Here is a 22,990-nt window from a genome sequence, read left to right on the forward strand (position 1 = left end):
GTGTGTGTGTGTGTGTGTGTGTGTGTGTGTGTGTGTGTGTGTGTGTGTGTGTGAAATATACATGTAAAACCATTCTATGCATATTTCTGTTTATCATTTCTTTCTCTGGAGATAGATAATATCTTCCTTCATAGGTCATTTGTAGTTGAATTAAGATAAACACTCAGAATAACTTAGTTGTGCATACTTATTTTTATTAATAATATTGCTGTTATGTGTACAATATTCTGTTGGTTCTGCTCATCTCACTCTTCATTATTTCTTTCAAGTCTTTCCATGTTTTTCTAAAATCCTCCTGTTTCTAATTTCTTACAGCATACTAGTGTTCTATCAAAATCACATACCGCAACTTGTTTAGCCATTTCCCAATTGATATTCATCCCCTCAGTTTTCAATTCTTTGCTATTACAAAGAGAGCTGCTATAAATATTTTAAAACATATAGGTTCTTCTCCTTTTTCCCTGATCACCTTGGGAAACAGACTTAATAATAGTAACACTGGGTCAAAAGGTATACACAGATTTGTAACTCCTTGGGCATAATTCCAGATTGCTCTTCCAAATGGTTAGGTCAGTTCACAGTTGCACCAATAGTGTATTAGTATCCCAATTTTTCCACATCCCCTCTAGCATTTGTCATTTTCCCTTTGTCTTGTTTTAGACAATCTGATAGATGTAAGGGGATATATCAGAGTTGCTCTAATTTGCATTTCTCTAATAAATAATGATTTAGAGCATTTTTTTATATCACTATGTAATTTTTATTTCTTCATTGAAAAATTGCCTGTTCATATCCTTTGACCATTTATTAATTGGGAAGTGACTTGTATTCTTACAAATTTGACAAAGTTCTGTATATATTTGAGATATGAGACCTTTATCTGAGAAACTATACATAAAAATTTTTACCCAATTTTTTGCTTTCCATCTGATCTTGGCAATATTGGTTTTATTTACACAAATGCTTTTTAATTTAATGTAATCAAAATTATCCATTCTGTATCTCACAATGCTTTCTTTTTACTCATAGATTCTTCCCCTATCCATAAATCTGATAGGTAAAATGTTCCATGTTCATCTAATTTTCTTATGATATCTTCCGTTACATCTAAGACATATATCCATTTTGACCTTATCTTGGTAAATGGTGTAAGATAATGCTCTATACATATTTTCTGCCAGACTACTTCCCAGTTTTCCCTAACAGTTTTTACCAAATAGTGAGTTCTTATCCCATAAGCTTAAATCTTTACATCAGTCTAACAAAAGGTTGCTATAATCACTAACTACTGTGTACTATATGTCTGCTCTGTTCCACTTATCCACCTTTCTGTTTCGTAGCCAATACCAGATACTTTTGCTAATTTCCACCATTTGGTACAGTTTAAGATTATGATACTGCTAAACTTCCTTCCTTTACATTTTTTTTTGTTAATTCCTTTAATGTTCTTGGCATTCTGTTCTTCCAGATGAATTTTGTTATTTTTTCTAGCTCAATAAAATAATTTTTTGATAATCTAATTTTTTAAATTAAATTTTATGTTTATTTTTAGTTTACATCATTCATTTCCACAAGATTTTGAGTTACAAATTTTCTCCCCATCTTTCTCCTTACCCACCAGCCCAAAACAGTGATCCCACTGTATACCCCCTCCCCCAGTCTGCTTTCTCCTATATCCTCCCCCATTTCCCCTCCAACTTTCTGGTAGGGCAAGATGGAGCTCTATACCTCAGTGCCTGTATAGCTTATTTCCCAGTTGCACATAAAAAAATAATATATATTTTTTAAACATTTGATTTAAAATTTTTGAGTTCCAGATTCTTTTCCTTCCTCCCTTGTCATCCACCCTTACTGGGAAGAAAAGCAATTCAATATAGGTTGTGTATGTGTAGCTACATAAAATATTTCCATAGTGGATATATTGTGAAAGACTGACTATATTTCCCTCCATTCTATCCTGCCCCCCACTTGTTCTATTCTCTACTTTGACCCTGTACCTTTTCAAAAGTGTGTGCTTCCAACTTCCCTCCCCCTCCACCTTGCCTCCCCTCCATCATCCCCCCTCTCATCCCCTTTCCCCCTACTCTCCTGTAGGGTGAGATACCCTATTTAGTGTGTATGTCATTCCCTCCCTAAGCCAAATTCAATGAGAGTAAGGTTCACCCATTCCCTTTTGCCTTCCTGTTCTTCCCTTCCATTGTAAGTTTTCCCTTGCCTCTTCTATACGAGATAATTTACCCCATTCTGTATCTCCCCATCTCCTCTCATTGTATTCCTCTCTCATCTCTCATTTTCACCTTTTAAGTATCATCCCTTCCTATTCAATTGGTCCTGTGCCCTCTGTCTATGTATACCTGTACACATATATACACACACTCACATATGTATTCATATGCCCATATACCCTCCTATATAGACATATATATGTATGTATACATACACACACACACACATATATACACACATTTATATTCCCTTCAACTATTCTCATACTGAGAAAAGTTTCATAAGTTACAATTATTGTTTTTCCATGTAGGCATGTAAATAGTTCAACTTTGATAAGTTCCTTATGATTTCTTTTCCCTGTTTAACTTCTCATGCTTCTCTTGGTTCTTGTATCTGAATGTCAGATTTTCTATTCAACTCTGGTTTTGTTTTTCTGTTTTTTTGTTTTGTTTTGTTTTGTTCCTTTTTTGGAGGGCAATTGGGGTTAAATGACTTGCCCAAATTCACATGGCTAGTAAGTGTGTCAAGGGTCTGAGGTCAGATTTGAACTCAGGTCCTCCTGACTCCAGGGCCAGTGCTCTATTCACTGCGCCACCTAGCCACCCCAACTCTTGTTTTTTCATCAAGAATGCTTGAAAGTCCCCTATTTCATTGAATGACCATATTTTCCCCTGAAACATACTCAGTTTTGCTGGGTAAGTGATTCTTGGTTTTAATCCCAGCTGCTTTGACCTCCAGAATATCATATTCTAAGCCCTTTGATCCCTCAATGTTGAAGCTGCCAGATCCTGTGTTATCATGATTGTGTTTACACAATATTCAAATTGTTTCTTCTTGCATGCTTGTAATATTTTCACCTTGATCTGGGAATTCCAGAACCTGGCTATAGTATTCCCAGGAGTTTTCTTTTTGGGATCTTTTTCAACAGGTGATCAGTGGATTCGTTCAACCTCTATTTTGCCCTCTGGTTCTAAAATATCAGGGCAATTTTCCTTGAGAATTTCTTGAAGGATCATTTCTAGGTTCTTTTTTGATCATGGCTTTCAGGTAGTCCAATAAGTTTTAAATGATCTCTCCTGGATCTCTTCTAGGTCATTGGTTTTTCCAATGAGATATTTCACATTGCCTTCTATTTTTTCATTTGTTTAGATCTATTTAATAGTATCTTGATTTCTCATAAAGTCACTAGCTTCCATTTTTCTCCAATCTAATTCTCAAAGAATGATTCTTTTCAGTGAGCTTTTGAGATTCTATTTCCATCTGGCAAATTTGGCTTTTTAAGGCATTCTGCTCCTCATTGGCTTTTTGAGCCTCTTTTGCCATTTGAGTTAGGCTATTTCTTAAGGTGTTATTTTCTTCAGTCAGGTTGTTTACTCTCTTTTCATGATTTTCTTGCATCAGTCTTATTTCTCTTCCCAATTTTTCCTTCACTTCTCTTATTTGGTTTTCAAAATCTTTTTTAATCTCCTCTATGGCCTGTAACCAGTTCATGTTTTTCTTGGAAGCTTTTGGTACAGTTGTTCTGACTTCTTTATCTTCCTCCTGTTCCATGCTTTGATCCTTTTTGTCCCCAAAATAGGAATCTAAAGTCCGATTGCCGTCCTTGCTTTATTTTCTTTGCTTGCTCATGTTGCCACTCAATTACTTGACTTTTGAGCTTTTTGCCACAGTAGAGCTCTGCTTCCAGAGGGGAGAGTTTTTCGCAAATCTCTGGGGTTTTCACAGCTACTAGAGCTTTTAAGAGGGCACCATCTCTACAGCCCCCACACTCTCTGGCTCACTGGTCACATACCTCAGGACCACCACCCAAGATTGTGATCCAGATCCAGGCAGCTTAAAACAAGAGTGATTACCCTCTGAATGGTCGCTTGGCCCCCCTACGATCTGCAGGCCAGGAGCTCTGAAGCAGCCAGTTGGAGGAAGCTGCAAGGCCTCTGCACCTCTGCCCCTTCTCCCTCTGGGTGCAGAGGTCAGACCACACCTCTGTCCCTGCCAGTTCCAACAGAGTTCTTATACTGACCTCTCACTTTTTCTTTGGCATTTATGGGTTGATAATTCTGGCAACCATCACTGCTGCTGCTGATCTGCTCTCTGGAAGTCTGCTGCAGCTGCTAGTCGGGGCCACCCTGGGGCTAAAACCATGGGCTCATACGGGCTAGGCTCTGCTCCCAGCACTCTACAATGAACCCTTCCTGTCTGCCTTCTGGGCTGCCCTCTGTGGGAGATTTGTTTCCTTCTGTCACTTTGTGGGTTCTGCAGCTGTAAAATTTGTTTAGAGTCATATTTTATAGGTGTTTGAGGTGGTTATGGGGGGAGCTCAGGGAGTTTTTCTGCTTCTATGCCATCATCTTGGCTCCACTCCCTTGGTAATTTACTTTTAAGAGATGGCATCAAATAAGTAGATTTGTTTAGGTAGAATTGTTATTTTGATCATTTTGACCCTGCCTACCCATGAACAATTAATATTTATCCAATTATTTATATCTGAATTTATTTCTGTAAAAATATTTTATAATTACATTCATAAAGTTACTGGGTTGCCTTGGCAGGTAGACTCCCAAGTATTTTATATGTCTACAGTTATTTTAAATGAAATTTCTCTTTCTGACTTTTCTTGCAGTTTTGTTCATCATATATAGAAATGCTGATTATTTGTGTGGGTTTATTTTATATCCTGCTGCTTTGCTAAAGTTATTCTTTCAATTAGCTTTTTAATTGAATTTCTGAGATTTTTCTAAGTATATCATCATGCCATCTGCAAAAAGAGATATTCTTATTACCTCACTGCCCATTCTGATTCCTTCAGTTTCTTTTTATTCTCTTAATGCCATTGCTACTATGTTATTGTTTTGCATTAGCCACACATGTACAACCTACCCGTGTTTCCCCTATAATAAGACACTGTCTTATTATTTTTTTTGGACAGAAAAACACCAGAAGGCTTATTTTCAGGGGAGGGCTTATTTTAATGAACATTGACAGCAATTTTAATAAACAGGTAAATGTGAACAAAAAAATGTACCTTTATTCAAAAAGCAAATCACTGGGGAAGAACAGGATGACGCGCTCACTGCTGCAGCTCTGATTGGATGCAGCTCAGAGCACGGCGTGCGTTTCACCCGGGGGGGGAATAGTGCATACAAAGGGTACCGTAATGTAGCGTGTAGCGCAGGGGATCACCTTCACTACAGTAGCAATCTCAATAGGGCTTATTTTCGGGGGAGGGCTTATTTTAGAGGAATCTTACACAGTAAGGGGAGGGCTTATTTTCGGGATAGGTCTTATTATGAGGGAAACACGGTATACTGAACTGCTTATCTTCCCAGTAAGGGTGGGTGACAAGGAAGGAAGGGAATGAATCTGGAATTGAAAGTTTTAAAATAAAATATTCAAATATATATGTATATATATATGTGTTTATATATATATATATACATATATACACTGTTATTAATACCATCTTACATGTAATTGGGAAATAAGATATACAGGCACTGAGGCAAAGAGACCAACTGGAAAAGTCGAAAGGGATATGGGAGAAAATATGGGAGAGAGCAGATTGGAGGAGGGGATATCCTGTGGAACTGCTATTTTTGGGGCGGTGGGTAGGGGAAAAACGGGGAGAAAATTTGTAACTCAAAATCTGGTGGAAACGAATGATGTAAATCAGAAGTTAATAAAGCTTTAAAAAAAAGTAAAAACAAAGAAAACAAAAAAAGAGACTGTTGATCATGTGGATAGAGAGCTGGCTTTACAATCAGGATTCAGGTCCCACCTCTGACACATACTGGCTTTGTGACTGGTCACAGGCAACTCCACATAACCTCTAGGTGCTCCAGGCCACTGTTAGGCTATAAATTTCAGAGATATTAGAATAAAATGTTTCCTTACTTGAGAGTTTTATAGTCATGAAATCACAAGATCTGATTTCTATTCTACAGGAGACTTTCATGTATTTCTCTAGCAGCCAACCTCATGTGATAGTTTCTTAAAGAATTTAATAATATGCAACTTCCTTGTTATTGTCTGCCTAGACAAGAAAACTTGTCTTTCTCAATTTCTTGGGAATTATAGTTAAGTTTCCTGATTGAGATGAGAATATAGCAAAGTTGTTTAAAGTTGCTTTGCTTCTATAATTTTTAATACTTTTGTACCTCAGTGTATCTGTGTTCACATTTAGATATTCTCTCCATTGGAGCAGTTTAGCAGTCACCCTTGCTTTCTCGTTCTTTGTTCTTTCATAAATGCTCCAAAGAAGATCTACTGAACTTACTTGGAGGATTTCCTCTATATTCTTTTACATTTGGGGGTATGACACTTAGGTTGTTCATGTATTTATCCCCTTTCCCCCCACTTTTAAAATCCACTTTTTCACATACACAGTTTAAAGTATCTCTTCACAACACAGTTCTCATAGAGTTATAAAATCACTTTAGCTTGGTTAGGTACCTTTTTTAAGTCATTTGATTCCTAAAAGTGTGTTAATGTTGAGATATGGTGGTTAAACCAGCAAAACATGTTAAATTAATAGTTTTTACACATTAAACTTTATAGTTTATATACTCCATATAGTGTTTATATATATATATATATATATATATATATATATATACACACTCCATATAGTTTATAAACTGCAAATATATTTTTGGAAATAAAACTACATTAGAATAGGACAGTACCACTTTTGAATCAGCTATTTACAATTCTCTGACATGACGTGACATTTACATGTGCATACTGATCTATTGGGGCAAGCAGAAACCAGGCAGTTAATTACTTTGAGGATATTAAACATTGTGATCTAGAAGCCTGTTACTTATACTTAACCTTCAATGCCATGTACCACTCCAGATTTCTCCAAGGTATTTTCATATTCTAGAATGGCAGGTTTAGCTAGTATAAAATTAAGACAGACAATACAATATTTATTTGGTGGAAATTCTTTAGTCAGTTCTATTTTGAAGGCAACTTGACTTAAGAACTTGTCATGATCATGCTTATTTTGTTAGACTGGATAATCCTTCACTCTTGCATTCTCTTAATGCATCTTGGTTGGTGTTCAGAAGTTACCTGGAGGGCAACCAATGGCTATAGAGAATCCACATAAAGTTAAGAGTTCCAATTTAGGAAAAGTTGCTAACCTTACTGTTTTTCTTTCCTTAGCAGTACATACTATCCTTAAGCTTTACACTTTCTTCTAATTTTTCAGTCTTTGTTTTGTTGGATTCTTGATACATGAGAGAGTCATCAGCTTCGATTTGACTGATTTTAATTTTTAGTGAATTATTTTCCTCTGTTAGTTTTTGAAGCTCCTTTTCCATATATTCAGATTTCATTTTTAGGGAGGTATTTTCTCTAGTTAGATTTTGAACCTCTCGTCCCAGTTCACAAATTTTACTTTTTAAAGATTTGTTATCTTCAATGAATTTTTTTTCCATTTTGGTCAATGTAATTTTAAAAGAATTGGTCAGTTTATCTTCTACTTCTCTAATTTGGCTTTTAAAATCTTTCTTGAACTCTTCCAAGAATGCTTTTTGGTCTTGAGACCAGTTCATATTTCCTTCTCTGGTCTCAGATGTGAGTATAGAGTCAATGTCGTCCTCTGAATTTAGTTGTTCTTGCTCGCTGTAATAGGATTGAGTCATTTTTGTTCTTGATTTCCCAGCTTCCTTCTTGCCCATTGTGATTGCCTATTTCCTGACTTTTAAATTGGATTTCTCCTTCTGGGGTAGAGAGGGCTCTGACCCACACTTCTCAAACTGGGAGCTAGGGTCCTGGTTCTTAACTTTGTGTGCTGTAGCCTCTGAGTGTCTAGACTGAGGCCAACCCTCTCAGTGTTTCCCCTGGACTACCCTGAGGCTCACAGAGTAAGGTGTGGGGGAGTGGTGGTCTGGCCACTTCAGGTTTCTGCCTCTGTGTCCCTGGGCAGGCTGAGCTCAGGCAGGCTTAGCAGCGGGCGGCCTGCTGAGCTGGTGTCTGCAGATTCCCCTGGTTGTGCTAAAGCACACCTGGGCTTCTGTTGTTAGTGCTTGCTGGTGCCACCCCCCTGGGCTTCGGGATCTCCTGCTGGTCAGCTGAGATGGGGCTTGTTGGGGCACCTCCTGCCCTTCACTTCAGGCTCAGTATCAGCCACACTCTTCCTCTAGGATTCCCAAGCCTACAGCTGCTTCCACTATTTCAGGATTTTACAGTGGCTGCGGCAATAATTTCTGGGTTTTCAGGATCAGGGAGGGGGATTAGAGCAGCTAAGGTTTACTCCGCCATCTTGGCTCCCAGAAGTTCAGGTAGGTGATTTTTAGACATCCAGGCTGTGGGCTGATAGCCCTAGGAGAAGCTGCTGTGGCTGCTGCAGGCCCTGCACTTTTTCTTACCCACCTCAGATAGAGCCTTCATCCCATGGTGAGAGGTCTGTGAATCGCCCTTGTAATGGGTGAAGCCACTGGTTGGAGCTCACTCTTGCTCCACTGTGGTCTGCTCTCAGGTCCTCACTGCTGCAGCCCCTGCACGCTCAGCACTCCACCTGGCCAGTCCTATGTGGGCACTTTCCTAGACTGGGAATCTGCCACGCTCCATCTCCCAGTGGATTCTGTCACTCTAAAATCCATTCAGATTCACTTTTTAGAGGTTAGTGATGAAATTCACTGAGGAGCTCAGATAGGTTCCTAAGTTCCACCATCTTGGTTCTGCCTCCCCATCCTTAAGCTTTAATCCAATTATTCTATTCATTTTCATAAATCTACAGAGTTCTCACAGCATAGCCAAAAGGTTGGTTTGTCAGTGTACAGCACTTTTCAAGCTTATCAAGAAAATAATTTACATGCCTTCTTAGGAGAGGCATCATTCTGTTTTTATTTGTTTTTGTTTCTGGATTTATTTATTTATTTATTTTTGCTTTTTGGAGGGGGGAAGGCAGGGCAATTGGGGTTAAATGACTTGTCCAAGGTCATGGGACTAGTAAGTGTTAAGTGCCTGAGACTGGATTTTAACTCAGGCCCTCCTGACTGCAGGGCCAGTGCTGCCCCCATCATTCTGTTGTGGGTTTTTTTTTTAAGTGTTTCATTAGGACAGAGTTGGTATTTTTCTTGTTTTTATGTTCATATTCCATTAGAAAGGTTTTCTTGTTTGTTTGTTTTTTTCCTTTTTCGAGGGAAATTGGTGTTAAGTGAATTGCCAAGGTCACATGGCTAATTTTTGTGTTGTGTCTGAGGCCAGATTTGAACTCAGTTCCTCCTGACTCCAGGGCTGGTGCTCTACTTACTGCACCACCTAGCCGCCCCCTCTCCCCCCTTAGAAAGTTTTTTATGGACTCTACATCATCACCATAGAATTCTAAATTAATGCTACTTATTGCAGACGACAGTGAATTGTCTAGTTTTGGTACAATTTTAAGTTCTGCGTTAAACAGGAATCTTCTTGTGGGATTTTGGAATTTCATCACTTAGTGTTAGGAAGCATAACTCTCATTGTAAATGTGAAGAGTACAGCTAGGAAGCCATAAAGACTGGATGGAAGAGTGTCATTAAACTCTTAACTCCTAGTGATCTGCTCCCAAAACTTACTACTGCTACAGGTAAAGCACTTCCACTTGACTACATTTAGTTTCTTAAAATCTCTGGTGATGAAGTCTATTCATATGGGGTGGGTGGTGAGGGGAAGTTAGAGCAAGGAAAGGGAGAGAGGAAGATTGAGCAGAGAAGAGAAGGAAGGGGGAACAGGAAGGCTAACCCTTGTTCTGGCTGCATGACTGACGTATTTCCTTTGCTGATCATACTTTTCTCAATGATCTGCCTTGTGCATGGGTCAAAATTGGAAATATATTGCAGCTTTTCTGTGCCCACCATCCTTATCTCTACTGACATTTTATCTCTACTAAACTTTTTATCTTTGGAAATTATAAATTTCTCATGTTCACACCCATACAACATTTCTGGAAGAACATTTGTATTAAAACTGATAGGTACAATTTAGGATTTTTGAGTGTACTGTGGAAATTTCCAGATGCAGTCCAACTCTCTCTTCCTCCTTTTCAAATATGAGTCCGGATCATAGTTCCTCTGCAATATCTGTCCCAGATATTCATGTACACATACATTCATACATGAGTACATGTATAATGTATATGTATGTATGTGCCTGTGTGTATGGGGGGAGGGGAGTGAGGGAAGACCGAGAAAGGAGGAGGAGACAGAGAAAGAAAAAAGGAGAGGAGGGGAAGAAAGAGAGGGGATGGGGAGAGACGGATAAAGGAAGAACAGTATTCAGTGACCTGGCCATCCAACTACTTGTCATAGTTTGGAAAACAGGCATTTTCTATCCATTCTACTTTTAAGTAATAGATCTCACCTGAAGAGGCCCCATAATATTCTTAGTCTTACTGTAATCAGAACAACATCATTTGCAAACAAGAGCATCTGGGGGACCTCTTTTGTTTGGACTCTGTGTACCCTTCATGACCTCGGCAAACACTATCAAACCTCTTTTATTTCTCAAACTTTAGCCAAGATTTTTTTTGCCATCCACTCTTGTACCTCCTCTTAAAGCAAAGTCAAAACATTAAGGTACAGTGTCCCAAAAAGTCTTAGTGCATTTTAAAGCTATTAGAATTTAAAACTGTAGGACTTTTTGGGACACCAAAAATTGATTCATTTTGGAGGATCTTGTCATTGTTCATATAATATTTTTATCTCTTTATGATCTGCAGCAGATATTGGTAAATAAACTTTCTTCGTGGTCTTCATTTTCTTATTCAGGTCATTAATACTGCAAGACAAAATGACCAGATTCCCTACAAAATTATATTACTACTTTGGTACACAAAACTATTGGCAATGTGAGGCTTCCAATTTTGATATGGTTCATTTTTCCAGGTAATTTGTCAACATGTTGGTCTTTGGATAAATTCTCACATCTAAAGTTCTAACAGTTAAATTCATATTTAGAAATAATTTTAAAACCATATGATTTTTAGCTCTCTTTGCTCCCATTTCTAGCATTTTAGCCACTGTGCAAGTAGAGGTTTCTATGAAATTAATTCTTTTCATTATTTTTTTGTAGCACAGTAGTATTTCACGGTATAGCTCAGCCCAGACCTTGATTTCTCAGCCTTAGTCATTCCCCATTTGATTATGCCAAAATAGTCTTTCTTATGAGTAAGGCTGACCATGTCACCCTACCCTAGTCATTCCATTGGCACCCTATTACCTCAGGATCAAATATAAAATCTTATGTTTGGCTTTTAAGGCCCTTCATAACCTACCTTCTTCCCTTTATAGTCTATTTACACCTTCCCCCCCTCTTTGTATTCTGTTATCCAGTAACATCAGCCTTTACATCGACTCTGAGAATTTTCACAGACTGTCCTTCATGCCAGTGATGTTCTTCCTCTTTATCTCTACTTCTGAAGTTCCCTTGATTCCTTCAAGTTTCAGCTAAAGTCCCACTTTCTACAAGGAGCCTTTCTTATTCCTCCTTAACCTTAGTGCTTTCCCTCTGAGATTATCTCCAATTTATTCTTTATTCTTTATATCCTGTTTGACCATAGTCATTTGCATGTTGTCTCCACCTCGAGGTCCTTGAGAGCAAGGACTGCTTCTGCCTTTTTTTTTAATCCCCAGCACTTAGCAGGGTGCTGAGCACATAGTAGGTACATAATGAGTACTTGCTGATTTGATTTGACACAGGATTAAGGGCTATTTTTCTCTCTGTGTTTATGGATTGCCATGGAGAAAGAATTCAGCCCATTGGTGATAAGACTCTCCATATTTAACTGAGTTGGTCCTCAGACAGTGAACTCAGTCTGTAAACCTGCATGGTAAAACCTGTCAGTTTTCACTCCACCTTCCTGGTCTTCGAAAACCCATAGTCACGTTTACCCTACAATTGAAGCATCAGTAGGATTTGGTGGTCTGTTGCATAAAGAGCTACAGTTTTTTTTTCTTTGGAGTGTATCTAAGATAAGGTAACTTTCAAGATCTGGGAGGTCCTTTTAAAAAAAATCTCTGGATGATATAGAACAAATAAAGGAAGCAAAAATAGGTCATAAATTTTATAGCTGAACTGTCAACTGGACTACTAATTCAGTAACTAATTATTAGTATGATTCCAGTTGCTCTTAAAGTCACTCTTTAAACTCACCTCTGAGCATAAGGTGGCTTACATAAAGTCTGCTTTTTAATATCTTCTTTGTCTAACCTACATGAAGTAAGACCAGATACAGCATAAGGTTAATTTTTTTTAACTATCCCTGGAGGTCAGCAAACACTTTTGTTGTTCAGTTGTGCCTGACTTTTCATGGCCCCATTTAGGGTTTTCTTGGTAAAGAGGCAAATAGGATTAAGTGACCCAGGGTCACATAGCTAGTGTCTGAGATTGCCACTATGCCCTTATTATGTACAGACAGTTCTCACTTAGTGTAAGTGGACCTTTCTAAAGACCTTTTATGGTAAAGCATTTTTACATAATGCGAATTTGCCTAAGGATGTGGGGAAGGAAAGGAGATAGGAAGAAGGCGGGTGCTCAAAGAGGCTAGCATACGGGGTTCAAGGACATGGGGCTGGGTATAGAGAATAGAGAGCAGGAGGAAGAACACATGAACACTGGAGCCTGGCTGGAATAGAGAACCCAGACAAGAGAGAATGGGCGACACACATGCTCTGAGACAGACACATGGTACCTAAGTGTGGAAAGAGGGAAGATAGACATGCGGGCAGGACACAAGGGTAGGTGAACAGAGTGAGACAAAGGTCTTCTCAGCTCTGGAGCTCTCAAGCCAAGCTCCCACTCTGGAGGCAATTGTCAGTGATGATCTCTCCATTCTTTAGCTTTCACTTGGAGGGTTTTTGTTTTGGTTTTTTGTTTTAGGGGATTTTTTGTTTGTTTTAATGGAACAGTGGGAGACTCCAGAACCCAAGCCTAGGCGCAGGAGTGAAGAGAGAAAGCACAGTACTGTACAGTAAAGTTAACATAGGTGTTCATTTTGCAGTGCAGATTTCTTTCAGAATTTTTTATAGCAAGTCAATTTTGCATAATGCAAATTTATGTAAAGCAGGAACTGTCCATACAAGATACTATGCTAGTACTTTGCCCTTGTAGTCCCTGCCATCAAAGAGTTCATAATCTAGTAGGAAAGATAAAACAGAAACAAAAGCAACTATGTTTAACAATCATATTTACTAAGGGGCTTAATGAGCTGAAGCATTGTGCCATTTCTAAGGTACTTCTCTGCTCTGGAACCAATTGTGGTATATCACTGGGTTTAGTCTGAAAAGAAAAGCCTATCTAAAAGATAAGTTGGGTTCATTTTTCACTTGTAAGCCCTTTACCTCCTCCTCCTACCCCTAGCAACTGGGGGGAAATTTCTTAAAGCTTGTGTTTTGGCATGTATCCAAGGTCTCCCCAAGTGGTGATTAGAAAGCTACTCTCTAGGCTGCAAAACAAGTATGGGAGAGGTATTTGTTTTCTACACATAAAAGAAGCAAAACAAATGCTAAACAAGCCTTTTTCACAAGTACATATTATTGACAGTGACAGAGAAAGAAACATTAATTTTGTATTCCATATTTTAGATTCAAGTCTTCCATAAATTGTTTTTTTAATTTCTCATTCTAGGTCCAAGCATTTCTAATTTAGAGGAATGCCCAAAATGACATATCCTCCCTCTACACACACCCCCACCTCCATGGCCTCAGAAATCTTTCTAACAGAAGACAATTTGAAATAACATTTGTTGAAATATTGAACAAGGAAAAGGTCATATTATGCTAAAATACAGTTTGGGGTTAATGTTCTGTTCTCTTCCATCTAATAAAACAGTACACAGTTAATTAATCCTCTCCTAAAACTATTCATTTTCTTTGGCCATTCCCCATCAAAGGCTCAAACGGACCTTCTCCCTAGGAGGACTTCACTTACCTTTAAAAATCCATTGGATCATTAACTCTTTCTGCACAGTGGCCAGTAAGGAGCATTTTTTCATTATCCCCAAAACAGACAAGTTCTTCAACTCTGACTCCTACATGGTCAGCTAGAGGGAATGAATCATCCCAAGTACAGGAGTATTGACCTAGTGGTTGGCCAGAAGTGGGCAGGGTGTGTTTTTGTTATTTATATTCTATAAATCTGAATGTGGGGGGGGGGGGGCGGAGCCATGATGGCAGAGTAAAAGCAGGAATTTGGCTGAGCTCTCACTCCAACCACCTCCAATACCTGAAAATATTACTCTACACAAATTTTAGAGCTATAGAACCCACAAAGTGACAGAGAGAAACAAAGCTCCCACTGAAGGCAGCCTGGCAAGCCAATAGGAAGGGTCTGTCACACCGAGCTGGGAGATGAGCATAGTCATGCCTGAGCTGCCTGGGCCCAGACCCAGGGTGGCCCTGACCAGCAGCACAGACAAGCTAGAGCAGACTTCAGGAGAGTGAATCACTGGCAGTTGTGGTGGTTTCCAGACTTCTCAACCCATAAACATCAAAGAGAAAGTAAGAGATCAGTAGGGAATTCTGTTGGAACTGGGTGGAAAAGAGTGTGGTCTGGCCCCTGCCCCCAGGGCAAGAGGCAGTGGAGGTGCAGTGGCTGCAGCTGCTTCTGGGTGCATGCCTCTGGAGCTCCTGGCCAGCAGATCATAGGGAGACTAAGCAACCATTCAGAGGGTAATAGCTTTTGCTATGACCTACTTGGATGTAGATCGCAGTCTTGGGTGGTAGTCCTGGATTGAGGAATGCCAGTGTGCCAGAGTTTGTGGTGGGTGTAGAGAGGGCACCCTCCTCAGACCTCTGACAACTGCAAAAACCCCAGTGATTTAGGATACAGCTCTCTCCACTCTGGAAGCAGAGTTCTACTGTGGCAAAAAGCTCAAAAGTCAAGTAATTGGCTGGCAAGATGACAAGCAGAGGAAGCACAATCAGACCCTTTGGGGGACAAAAAGGATCAAAACATGTAACCAGAAGAAGACACCAAAGTCAAAACTCTTATATCAAAAGCTTCCAAGAAAAATATGAATTGGTTATAGGCTACGGAGGAGCTCAAGAAGGATTTTGAAAATCAAGTAAGAGAAATGGAGGAAAAATTCAGAAGAGAAATGAAAATGATGCAAGAAAATTGTTAAAAGTGAGTCAACAGCCTGTTAAAGGAGACCCAAAAAAATGCTGAAGAAAATAACACCTTAAAAAATAGACTAACTCAAATGGCAAAAGAGGCGCAAAAAGCCATTGAGGAGAAGAATGCCTTAAAAAGCCAAATTGACCAGATGGAAAAGAAATTTCAAAAACTCACTGAAGAGAACAATTCCTTCAAAATTAGATTAGAGCAAATGGAAGCTAATAATTTCATTTTTTAAAAATTAAATTAAACTTTTTTAAATTAAATTTTATGTTTATTTTTAGTTTACATCATTAATTTCCACAAGATTTTGAGTTGCAAATTTTCTTCCCATCTTTCCCCTAACAACCACTCCCAAACAATGATTCCACTGTATACTCCCTTCCCTAATCTGCTCACTCCTATATCTTCCCCCATTCCCCCTCTGACTTTCCAGTAGGGCAAGATGGATCTCTATATTCCAGTGCTTGTATATCTTATTTCCCAGTTACATGTAAAAAATAATAATGGGGCAGCCAGGTAGCACAGTGAGTAAGAGCTCCAGCCCCAGAGTCGGGATGACCTGGGATCAAATCCAGGCTCACACCCAGAAATAACTAGCCATGTAACCTTGAGCAAGTTACTTAACTCCAATTGCTTTTAAAATAATAATAATAATGTTTTTTTTAACGTTTGAATTCCATATTCTTTCCCTTCCTCTCTCATCACCCTCTCATCATCCTCTCATCATTACATCATTAATTTCCACAAGGTTTTGAGTTGCAAATTTTCTTCCCATCTTTCCCCTACCAACCACCCCAAAACAATAATTCTACTGTATACTCCCTTCCCTAATCTGCTCTCTCCTATATCTTTCCCCATTCCCCCTCTAACTTTCCAGTAGGGCAAGATGGATCTCTATATTCCAGTGCTTGTATATCTTATTTCCCAGTTACATGTAAAAAATAATAATGGGGCAGCCAGGTAGCATAGTGAGTAAGAGCTCCAGCCCCAGAGTCGGGATGACCTGGGATCGAATCCGGGCTCACACCCAGAAATAACTAGCCGTGTAACCTTGAGCAAGTTACTTAACTCCAATTGCTTTTAAAATAATAACAATAATAATAATAATATGTTTTTTTAATGTTTGATTTTAAAACTTTGAATTCCATATTCTTTCCCTTCCTCTCTCATCACCTACCCTTACTGGGAAGATAAGCAGTTCCATATAGTTTATACATGTGTAGCTGTGCAAAACACTCCCATAGTGGATATATTGTGAAAGACTGACTACATTTCCCTCCATCCTATCCCAGCCCCACTTGTTCTATTGTTTATTTTGACCCTGTCCCTTTTCAAAAGTGTGTTCTTCTAACTTCTCTACTCCCTAACCTGCCATCTGCTCCATCATCCCCCCTCTCATCCCCTATAGGAATAGAATGGAAATTTAAAATCTTCCCTGACCTTAGGCCATTTTGATAGGCTTAAGTGCACCGGAGGCTTGTTTTTCAGGAGATACTTTGTGATTGGGCAGTGGGGTCAAGAGGGTTGTTACATTCTCTGAGCCAAGAGAAGGCTATATAAACTCTGTTGTGAGGCTTTGTTTTGGAACTCACTTTGAGAAGTGTTGTGTGATTTGACCAGACGAGACTGGGCAGCCGTTGAGAGCCTCCTGGCTTTAAAAACCCAGATGTTGATGGTTCCCTCTCTGGAAACTGTGATTTGGTATGGATGTAATGGTTGGACAGATGGAGGCCTGTCTGCTTGGAATGTTTCTGTCTGTATACTCTGAAGATCGGGGTGCTGACTTTTCCCCCTGAACTAGGTAAATGATATGTTTGTTTGATTAAAACAAGATTGTTAACCCATTTTGAATTGTTTTCCTTTAGAAAAGCAAATCTAAGAACCTTTGTTGGCAGCCACCCTGGGGATGCTGGGGTGCTTGCTGCAATATCTCCTTCCCTCCTACTCTCCTTTAGGGTGAGATATCCTATTTAGTGTGTATGTCATTCCCTCCCTAAGCCAATTCAATGAGAGTAAGGTTGACTTGTTCCCTTTTGCCTTCCTGTTCTTCTTTTCCCTTGCCTCTTCTACATGAAATAATTTACCCTATTCTGTCTCTCCCCATCTCCTCTCATTATATTCCTCTCTCACCTCTCAGTTTCACTTTTTAAGTATCATTCCTTTCTATTCAGTTGGTCCTGTGCCCTCTGTCTATGTATACCTGTACACATGTATACACACACTCACATAAGTATTCATACACCCATATACCCTCCTATGTAGACATATATGTATGTATAAATATATATATACATACATATATATATATATATACACACACACATTTATATGCCCTTAAACTGTTCTCATACTGAGAAAAGTTTTATAAGTTACAATTATCATTTTTCCATGTAGGCATGTAAATAGTTCAACTTTGATAAGTTCCTTATAATTTCTTTTCCCTGTTTACCTTCTCATGCTTCTCTTGCTTCTTGTATCTGAATGTCATATTTTCTATTCGACTCTGGTTTTTTCATCAAGAATGCTTGAAAGTCATCTGTTTCATTAAATAACCATATTTTCCCCTGAAATACGATACTCAGTTTTGCTGGGTAGGTGATTCTTGGTTTTAGTCCCAGCTCCTTTGATCTCCAGAATATCATATTCCAAGCCCTTCAGTCCTTCAATGTCAAAGTTGCCAGATCCTCTGTTATCCTGATTGTGTTTCCACAATATTCAAATTGTTTCTTCTTGGATGCTTATAATATTTTCTCCTTGATCTGGGAACTCCAGAACCCAGCTATAATATTCCTAGGAGTTTTCTTTTTGGGATCTTTTTCCAAGAGGTGATCAGTGGATTCTTTCAACCTCTCTTTTGCCCTCTGGTTCTAAAATATCAGAGCAGTTTTTCTTGAGAATTTCTTGAATGATAATTTCTAGGTTCTTTTTTTTGATCATGGCTTTCAGGTATTCTAATAATTTTTAAATGATCTCTCCTGGATCTATTTTCCAGGTCAGTGTTTTTTCCAATGACATATTTCACTTTGCCTTCTATTTTTTCATTTGTTTGGATCTGTTTAATAGTATTTTGATTTCTCATAAAGTCACTAGCTGCCATTTGCTTCTGTCTAATTCTGAAGGAATGATTCTCTTCAGTGAGCTTTTGAGATTCTATTTCCATCTGTCAAATTTGGCTTTTTAAGGCATTCTCCTTCTCATTAGCTTTTTGAGCTCTTTTGCCATTTGAGTTAGGCTATTTTTTTAAGGTATTTTCTTCAGTCAGATTGTTGACCCTCTTTTCATGATTTTCTTGCATCATGCTTATTTCTCTTCCCAATTTTTCCTCCAATTCTTTTATTTGGTTTTCAAAATCCTTCTTAATCTCCTCTATGGCCTGTAACCGTAACCAGTTCATATTTTTCCTGGAAGCTTTTGGTGCAGGAGTTCTGACTTCTTTATCTTCCTCCTTTTCCATGCTTTAATCCTTTTTGTCCCCCAAATTGGAATCTAACGTCCGATTGCTGTGCTTGCTTTACTTCCTTTGCTTACTCATGTTGCCACTTGATTACTTGACTTTTGAGCTTTTTGCCATAGTAGAACTCTGCTTCCAAAGGGGAGAGTTTTTCCCAAATCTCTGGGGTTTTCTCAGCTGCTGGAGCTATTAGTTTGGTGCCCTCTCTGAAGCCTCCACCAGCTCTGGCACCTGGTCACACACCCCAGGACCTCCACCCTAGACAGTGATCCAGATCCAAGCAGGTTAAAGCAAGATTAATTACCCCTCAGAATGGTCGCTTAGTCCACCTAAAGTCTGCAGGCCAAGAGCTCTGAAGCAGCCACAGAGTGGCAGCTGCTGTGCCTCAGCTGCTTCTCCCTCTGGGAGCAGAGGCTGGACCGCACTCCTGGACTCCTGTTCCCAAAGTCCCCACTGACCTCACACTTTGGCATTTATGGATTGATAATTCTGGAAACCTCCATAGCTGCTGGTGATCCATTCACCCAAAGTTCCTCCAGCTGCAGCTGGTCAGAGTGCCCTGAGGCTAAAACCATGGGCTCATGCAGGGCTGGGCTCTGCTCTCAGCACTCTGTGATGGACCCTTTCTGTCTGCTTTCCAGGCTGCCTTCAGTGGAAAATTTGTTTATCTCTGTCACTTTGTGGGTTCTATAGCCCTAAAGTTTGTTTAGAGTCATTTTTAAATGTATTTGAGGTGATTATGGGTGGAGCGCAGGGAGTTTTCCTGCTTCTGTGCCGCCATCTTGGCTCCACCCCCACCAATGAGTTAATAAGAAATCAAGATAGTATAAAACAGATCTAAACAAATGAAAAAATAGAAGGCAGTGTGAAATAGCTCTTTGGAAACACCACTGGCCTAGAAAATAGATCCAGTAGAGATAATTTATAAGTTATTGGACCACCTGAAAGGCATGATCAAAAAAAGAACCTAGAAATTATCATTCAAGAAATTCTCAAGGAAAATTACCCTGATATTTTAGAACCAGAGGGAAAAATAGAAATTGAAAGAATTTACCGATCACCTCTTGAGAAAGATCCCCAAAAGAAAACTCCTAGGAATATCATAGCCAGATTCCAGAGCTCACAGGTCAAGGACAAAATAATACAAGCTTCCAGGAAGAAACAATTTGTGTATTGTGGAAACACAGGATAACACAAGATCTAGCAGCTTCAACATTGAGGGATAGAAGGGCTTGTAATATGTTATCCTAGATGTCAAAGGAACTAGGATTAAAACCAAGAATCACATACCCAGCAAAACTGAGTATAATGCTTCAGAGGAAAATATGGTCATTCAATGAAATAGAGGACTTTCAAGTATTCTTGTTGAAAAAACCAGAACTAGATAGAAAATTTGACTTTCAAATACAAGAAACAAGAAAAGCATGAGAAGGTAAACAGGAAAAAGACATCATAAGGAACTTATTAAAATTGAACTCTTTACATTCCTACATGGAAAAATGATAATTGTAACTCTTGAGACTTGTCAATATGAGGATAGTTGAAGGGAATATATATGTGTGTATATATATGTATACATACATATATGTACATATAGAAGGGTATATGTGTGTATAAATACATATGTGAGTATGTGTATATATGTGTACATGTATACATAAAGGGCACAGGATGAGTTGATTAGGAAGGGATGAAATCTAAAAAATAAAATTAAGAGGTGAGAGAGGAATATAATGGGAGAAGGAGAAAGGGAGATATAAAATAAGATTATCTCATAAAAAAGAGGCAAGAGAAAACTGTTACAGTGGAGGGGAAGAGCAGGAAGGTGAAAGGGAATGAATTGGGTCCACCTTACTCTCATTGAATTTGGCTTAAGGAGGGAATAACATACACACTCAAATGGGTATCTTACCCTACAGGAAAGTAGAGGGGAAGGGGATAAGAGGGGGGATGACAGAAGGGAGGGCAGATTGGGGGAGAGGATAGTTAGAAACACTTTTGAAATAGAGACAGGGTCAAAGGAGAAAATAGAATAAGTGGGGGGCAGGATAGGATGAAGGGAAATAAAGTTAGTCTTTCACAATGTAACTACTCTGGAAACGTTTTCTGTAACTACATGTACAATCTATATTGAATTGCTTGTCTTCCCTGTGGGGATCGGTGAGGAAGGAAGAAGGGAAAGAATCTGGAAATCAAAGTTTTAAAAACGAATGTTAAAGGGGGGGGCTAGGTAGCACAGCGAGTAAGAGCACTGGCCCCGGTGTCAGGATGACCTAGGGATTGAATCCAGGCTCAGACACTTAGCATCCACCCAGAAACACCTGGCCATGTAACCTTGAGCAAGTTACTTAACCCCAATTGCTTAGGGGTGGCCAGGTGGTTCAGCGAGTAAGAGCACCAGCCCCAGTGATGACCTGGGGATCGAATCTGGGCTCAGATACTTAGCACCACACCCAGAAATAACTGGCCGTGTAACCTTGAGCAAGTTACTTAACCCCAATTGCTTAAAAAAAAAATGTTAAAAAATTTGTTTTTTACATGCAACTGTGAAATAAGATATACAGACACTGGGGTATAGAAATATATTTTGTCCTACTGGAAAGTTGGTTGGGGGGGAAGAGGGAGGATATAAGAGAGAGCAGATTAGGGGAAGGGATATTCCGTATGCTCAATATCGTGGGGCGGGGGGGTAGGGGAAAGATGGGCAGAAAATTTGCAACTCTAAATCTTATGGAAATTAATGTTGAAAACTAAAAATAAATTAATAAATGACTAAAAAAAATAAATCTGGGGTTGGCTAGGTGGTGCAGTGAATAGAGCACCAGCCCTGGAGTCAGGAGCACCTGAGTTCAAATCCAGCCTCAGACACTTAACACAAAAAAGTAGCCATCTTGGGCAAGTCACTTAGCCCTAATTGCCCTCAAAAAAAAAAAGTTAAAATAAATTTAAATGTGATAAATATATAGGAAAGCTCTGGGCAAAATGAGTTCCCCAACACTTGTTTGGTTTTGAATTTTAGTGTGCCCATGCTTATAAATTGTCTTAAAAGCTGCTTGCCTTGGGGCTCTCATATATGAAACTACAGAAATTCTGTTATCCACTGATCTGTTTATTTGGTGCTAAGAACAGATATATACTAAATTTTATATTATTATAGTTAGTTTCTGATATATTTCAAACAAAGCAAGATTATGTGTTCAAAATTCATTAAAGCTTCATAAGGTATAGTCTTGCAGATTTTTATCTGGGGATTTTATGCTGAGGTTAGCCCTACTTTATGAAGACAAACAATTCAGAATAAAATCTGTTGAACAGAAACTTCAAATATGCTGTAATCAGCTTGACACTTCAATAAATACTATGTTGTACCTTGATGGTAGTGTGGTATATTTATGTGATAATAAGTACAACGTTAAAAGCTTAAGATTTCTCTTATTTCCATAATTAGGAGAATTATTGTCTTTAGCTTAATGAACTCGACTAATAAAATCCAATTTCTTATATGAATTTATAGTTGTATAGATGGTTAACTTATATAAACTTAAAAATAATCAGTAAAAGGGCCATTCTAGGGAAATATCTGGATTTCAAATGCAATCCTATAACTTAACAATTGGGTGAGTAAACTTTTAAAAACTAAGTGTTGACTTCATACATTATTTACCTTGTATGTATTTAGGTCCAGCTGATTATAGTGGATGGGATTGCATTTCCCTTTCGGCATGATTTTGATGACCTCTCCCTTCGAACACGGTTGCTGAATGGACTAGCACAGCAGCTGATCAGCATGGCAAATAATCACAAATTAGCTGTAAGTTTATTGATGAAGAAAGTTCATAATAAACTAAGTACCTTCCAGTGCCTATATACAGCAAATTAGACTTCATGTTTGCCTTAGTAACTAGTATACGAGATGAGCATTATGGTAAAAATAAGATGTTTTTTTCTCCTTTATGTGAAGATTCATTGCTTCAATAAACATTGTCAATTCTGGTGGTGCTTTGACTTTGTGGGATTTCTGGTAAGCAATTTTCCCATGTTCTCTCCATCAGTACCTGAAATAGAGAATTCAGCTGACTATTAATGCTTTGTTGTTATCTTTGTTGTTGTTACTAATTTTCCGTGACAGTGGTGGTTAAGAATTTTCTGTCACCCATGGAAATTGATAGTACTCTGTCTTAAAAATTTTCTCTGTCATTTGCCCTGATT

At 38.7% G+C, this 22,990-nt stretch overlaps 1 protein-coding gene across 5 annotated transcripts in view; it reads left to right on the forward strand.

The window, feature by feature from the left end:
- The window catches only part of RAD51C (RAD51 paralog C), an 83,785-nt gene that overhangs the window by 32,870 nt on the left and 27,925 nt on the right, over nt 1–22,990 (forward strand). For all 5 annotated transcript variants that reach the window (XM_069078161.1, XM_069078162.1, XM_069078163.1 and 2 more), the window contains exon 5: nt 22,461–22,592. In XM_069078161.1, coding sequence (XP_068934262.1) covers nt 22,461–22,592 — 132 coding nt within the window. The remainder of the gene's footprint in view (nt 1–22,460; nt 22,593–22,990) is intronic.

This window comes from Petaurus breviceps, unplaced genomic scaffold (genome assembly GCF_028583685.1).
Source record: "Petaurus breviceps papuanus isolate PSGF00001 unplaced genomic scaffold, PetGlider_PUasm1.0 91023, whole genome shotgun sequence".
In the NCBI taxonomy this organism is placed as follows: domain Eukaryota; kingdom Metazoa; phylum Chordata; class Mammalia; order Diprotodontia; family Petauridae; genus Petaurus; species Petaurus breviceps.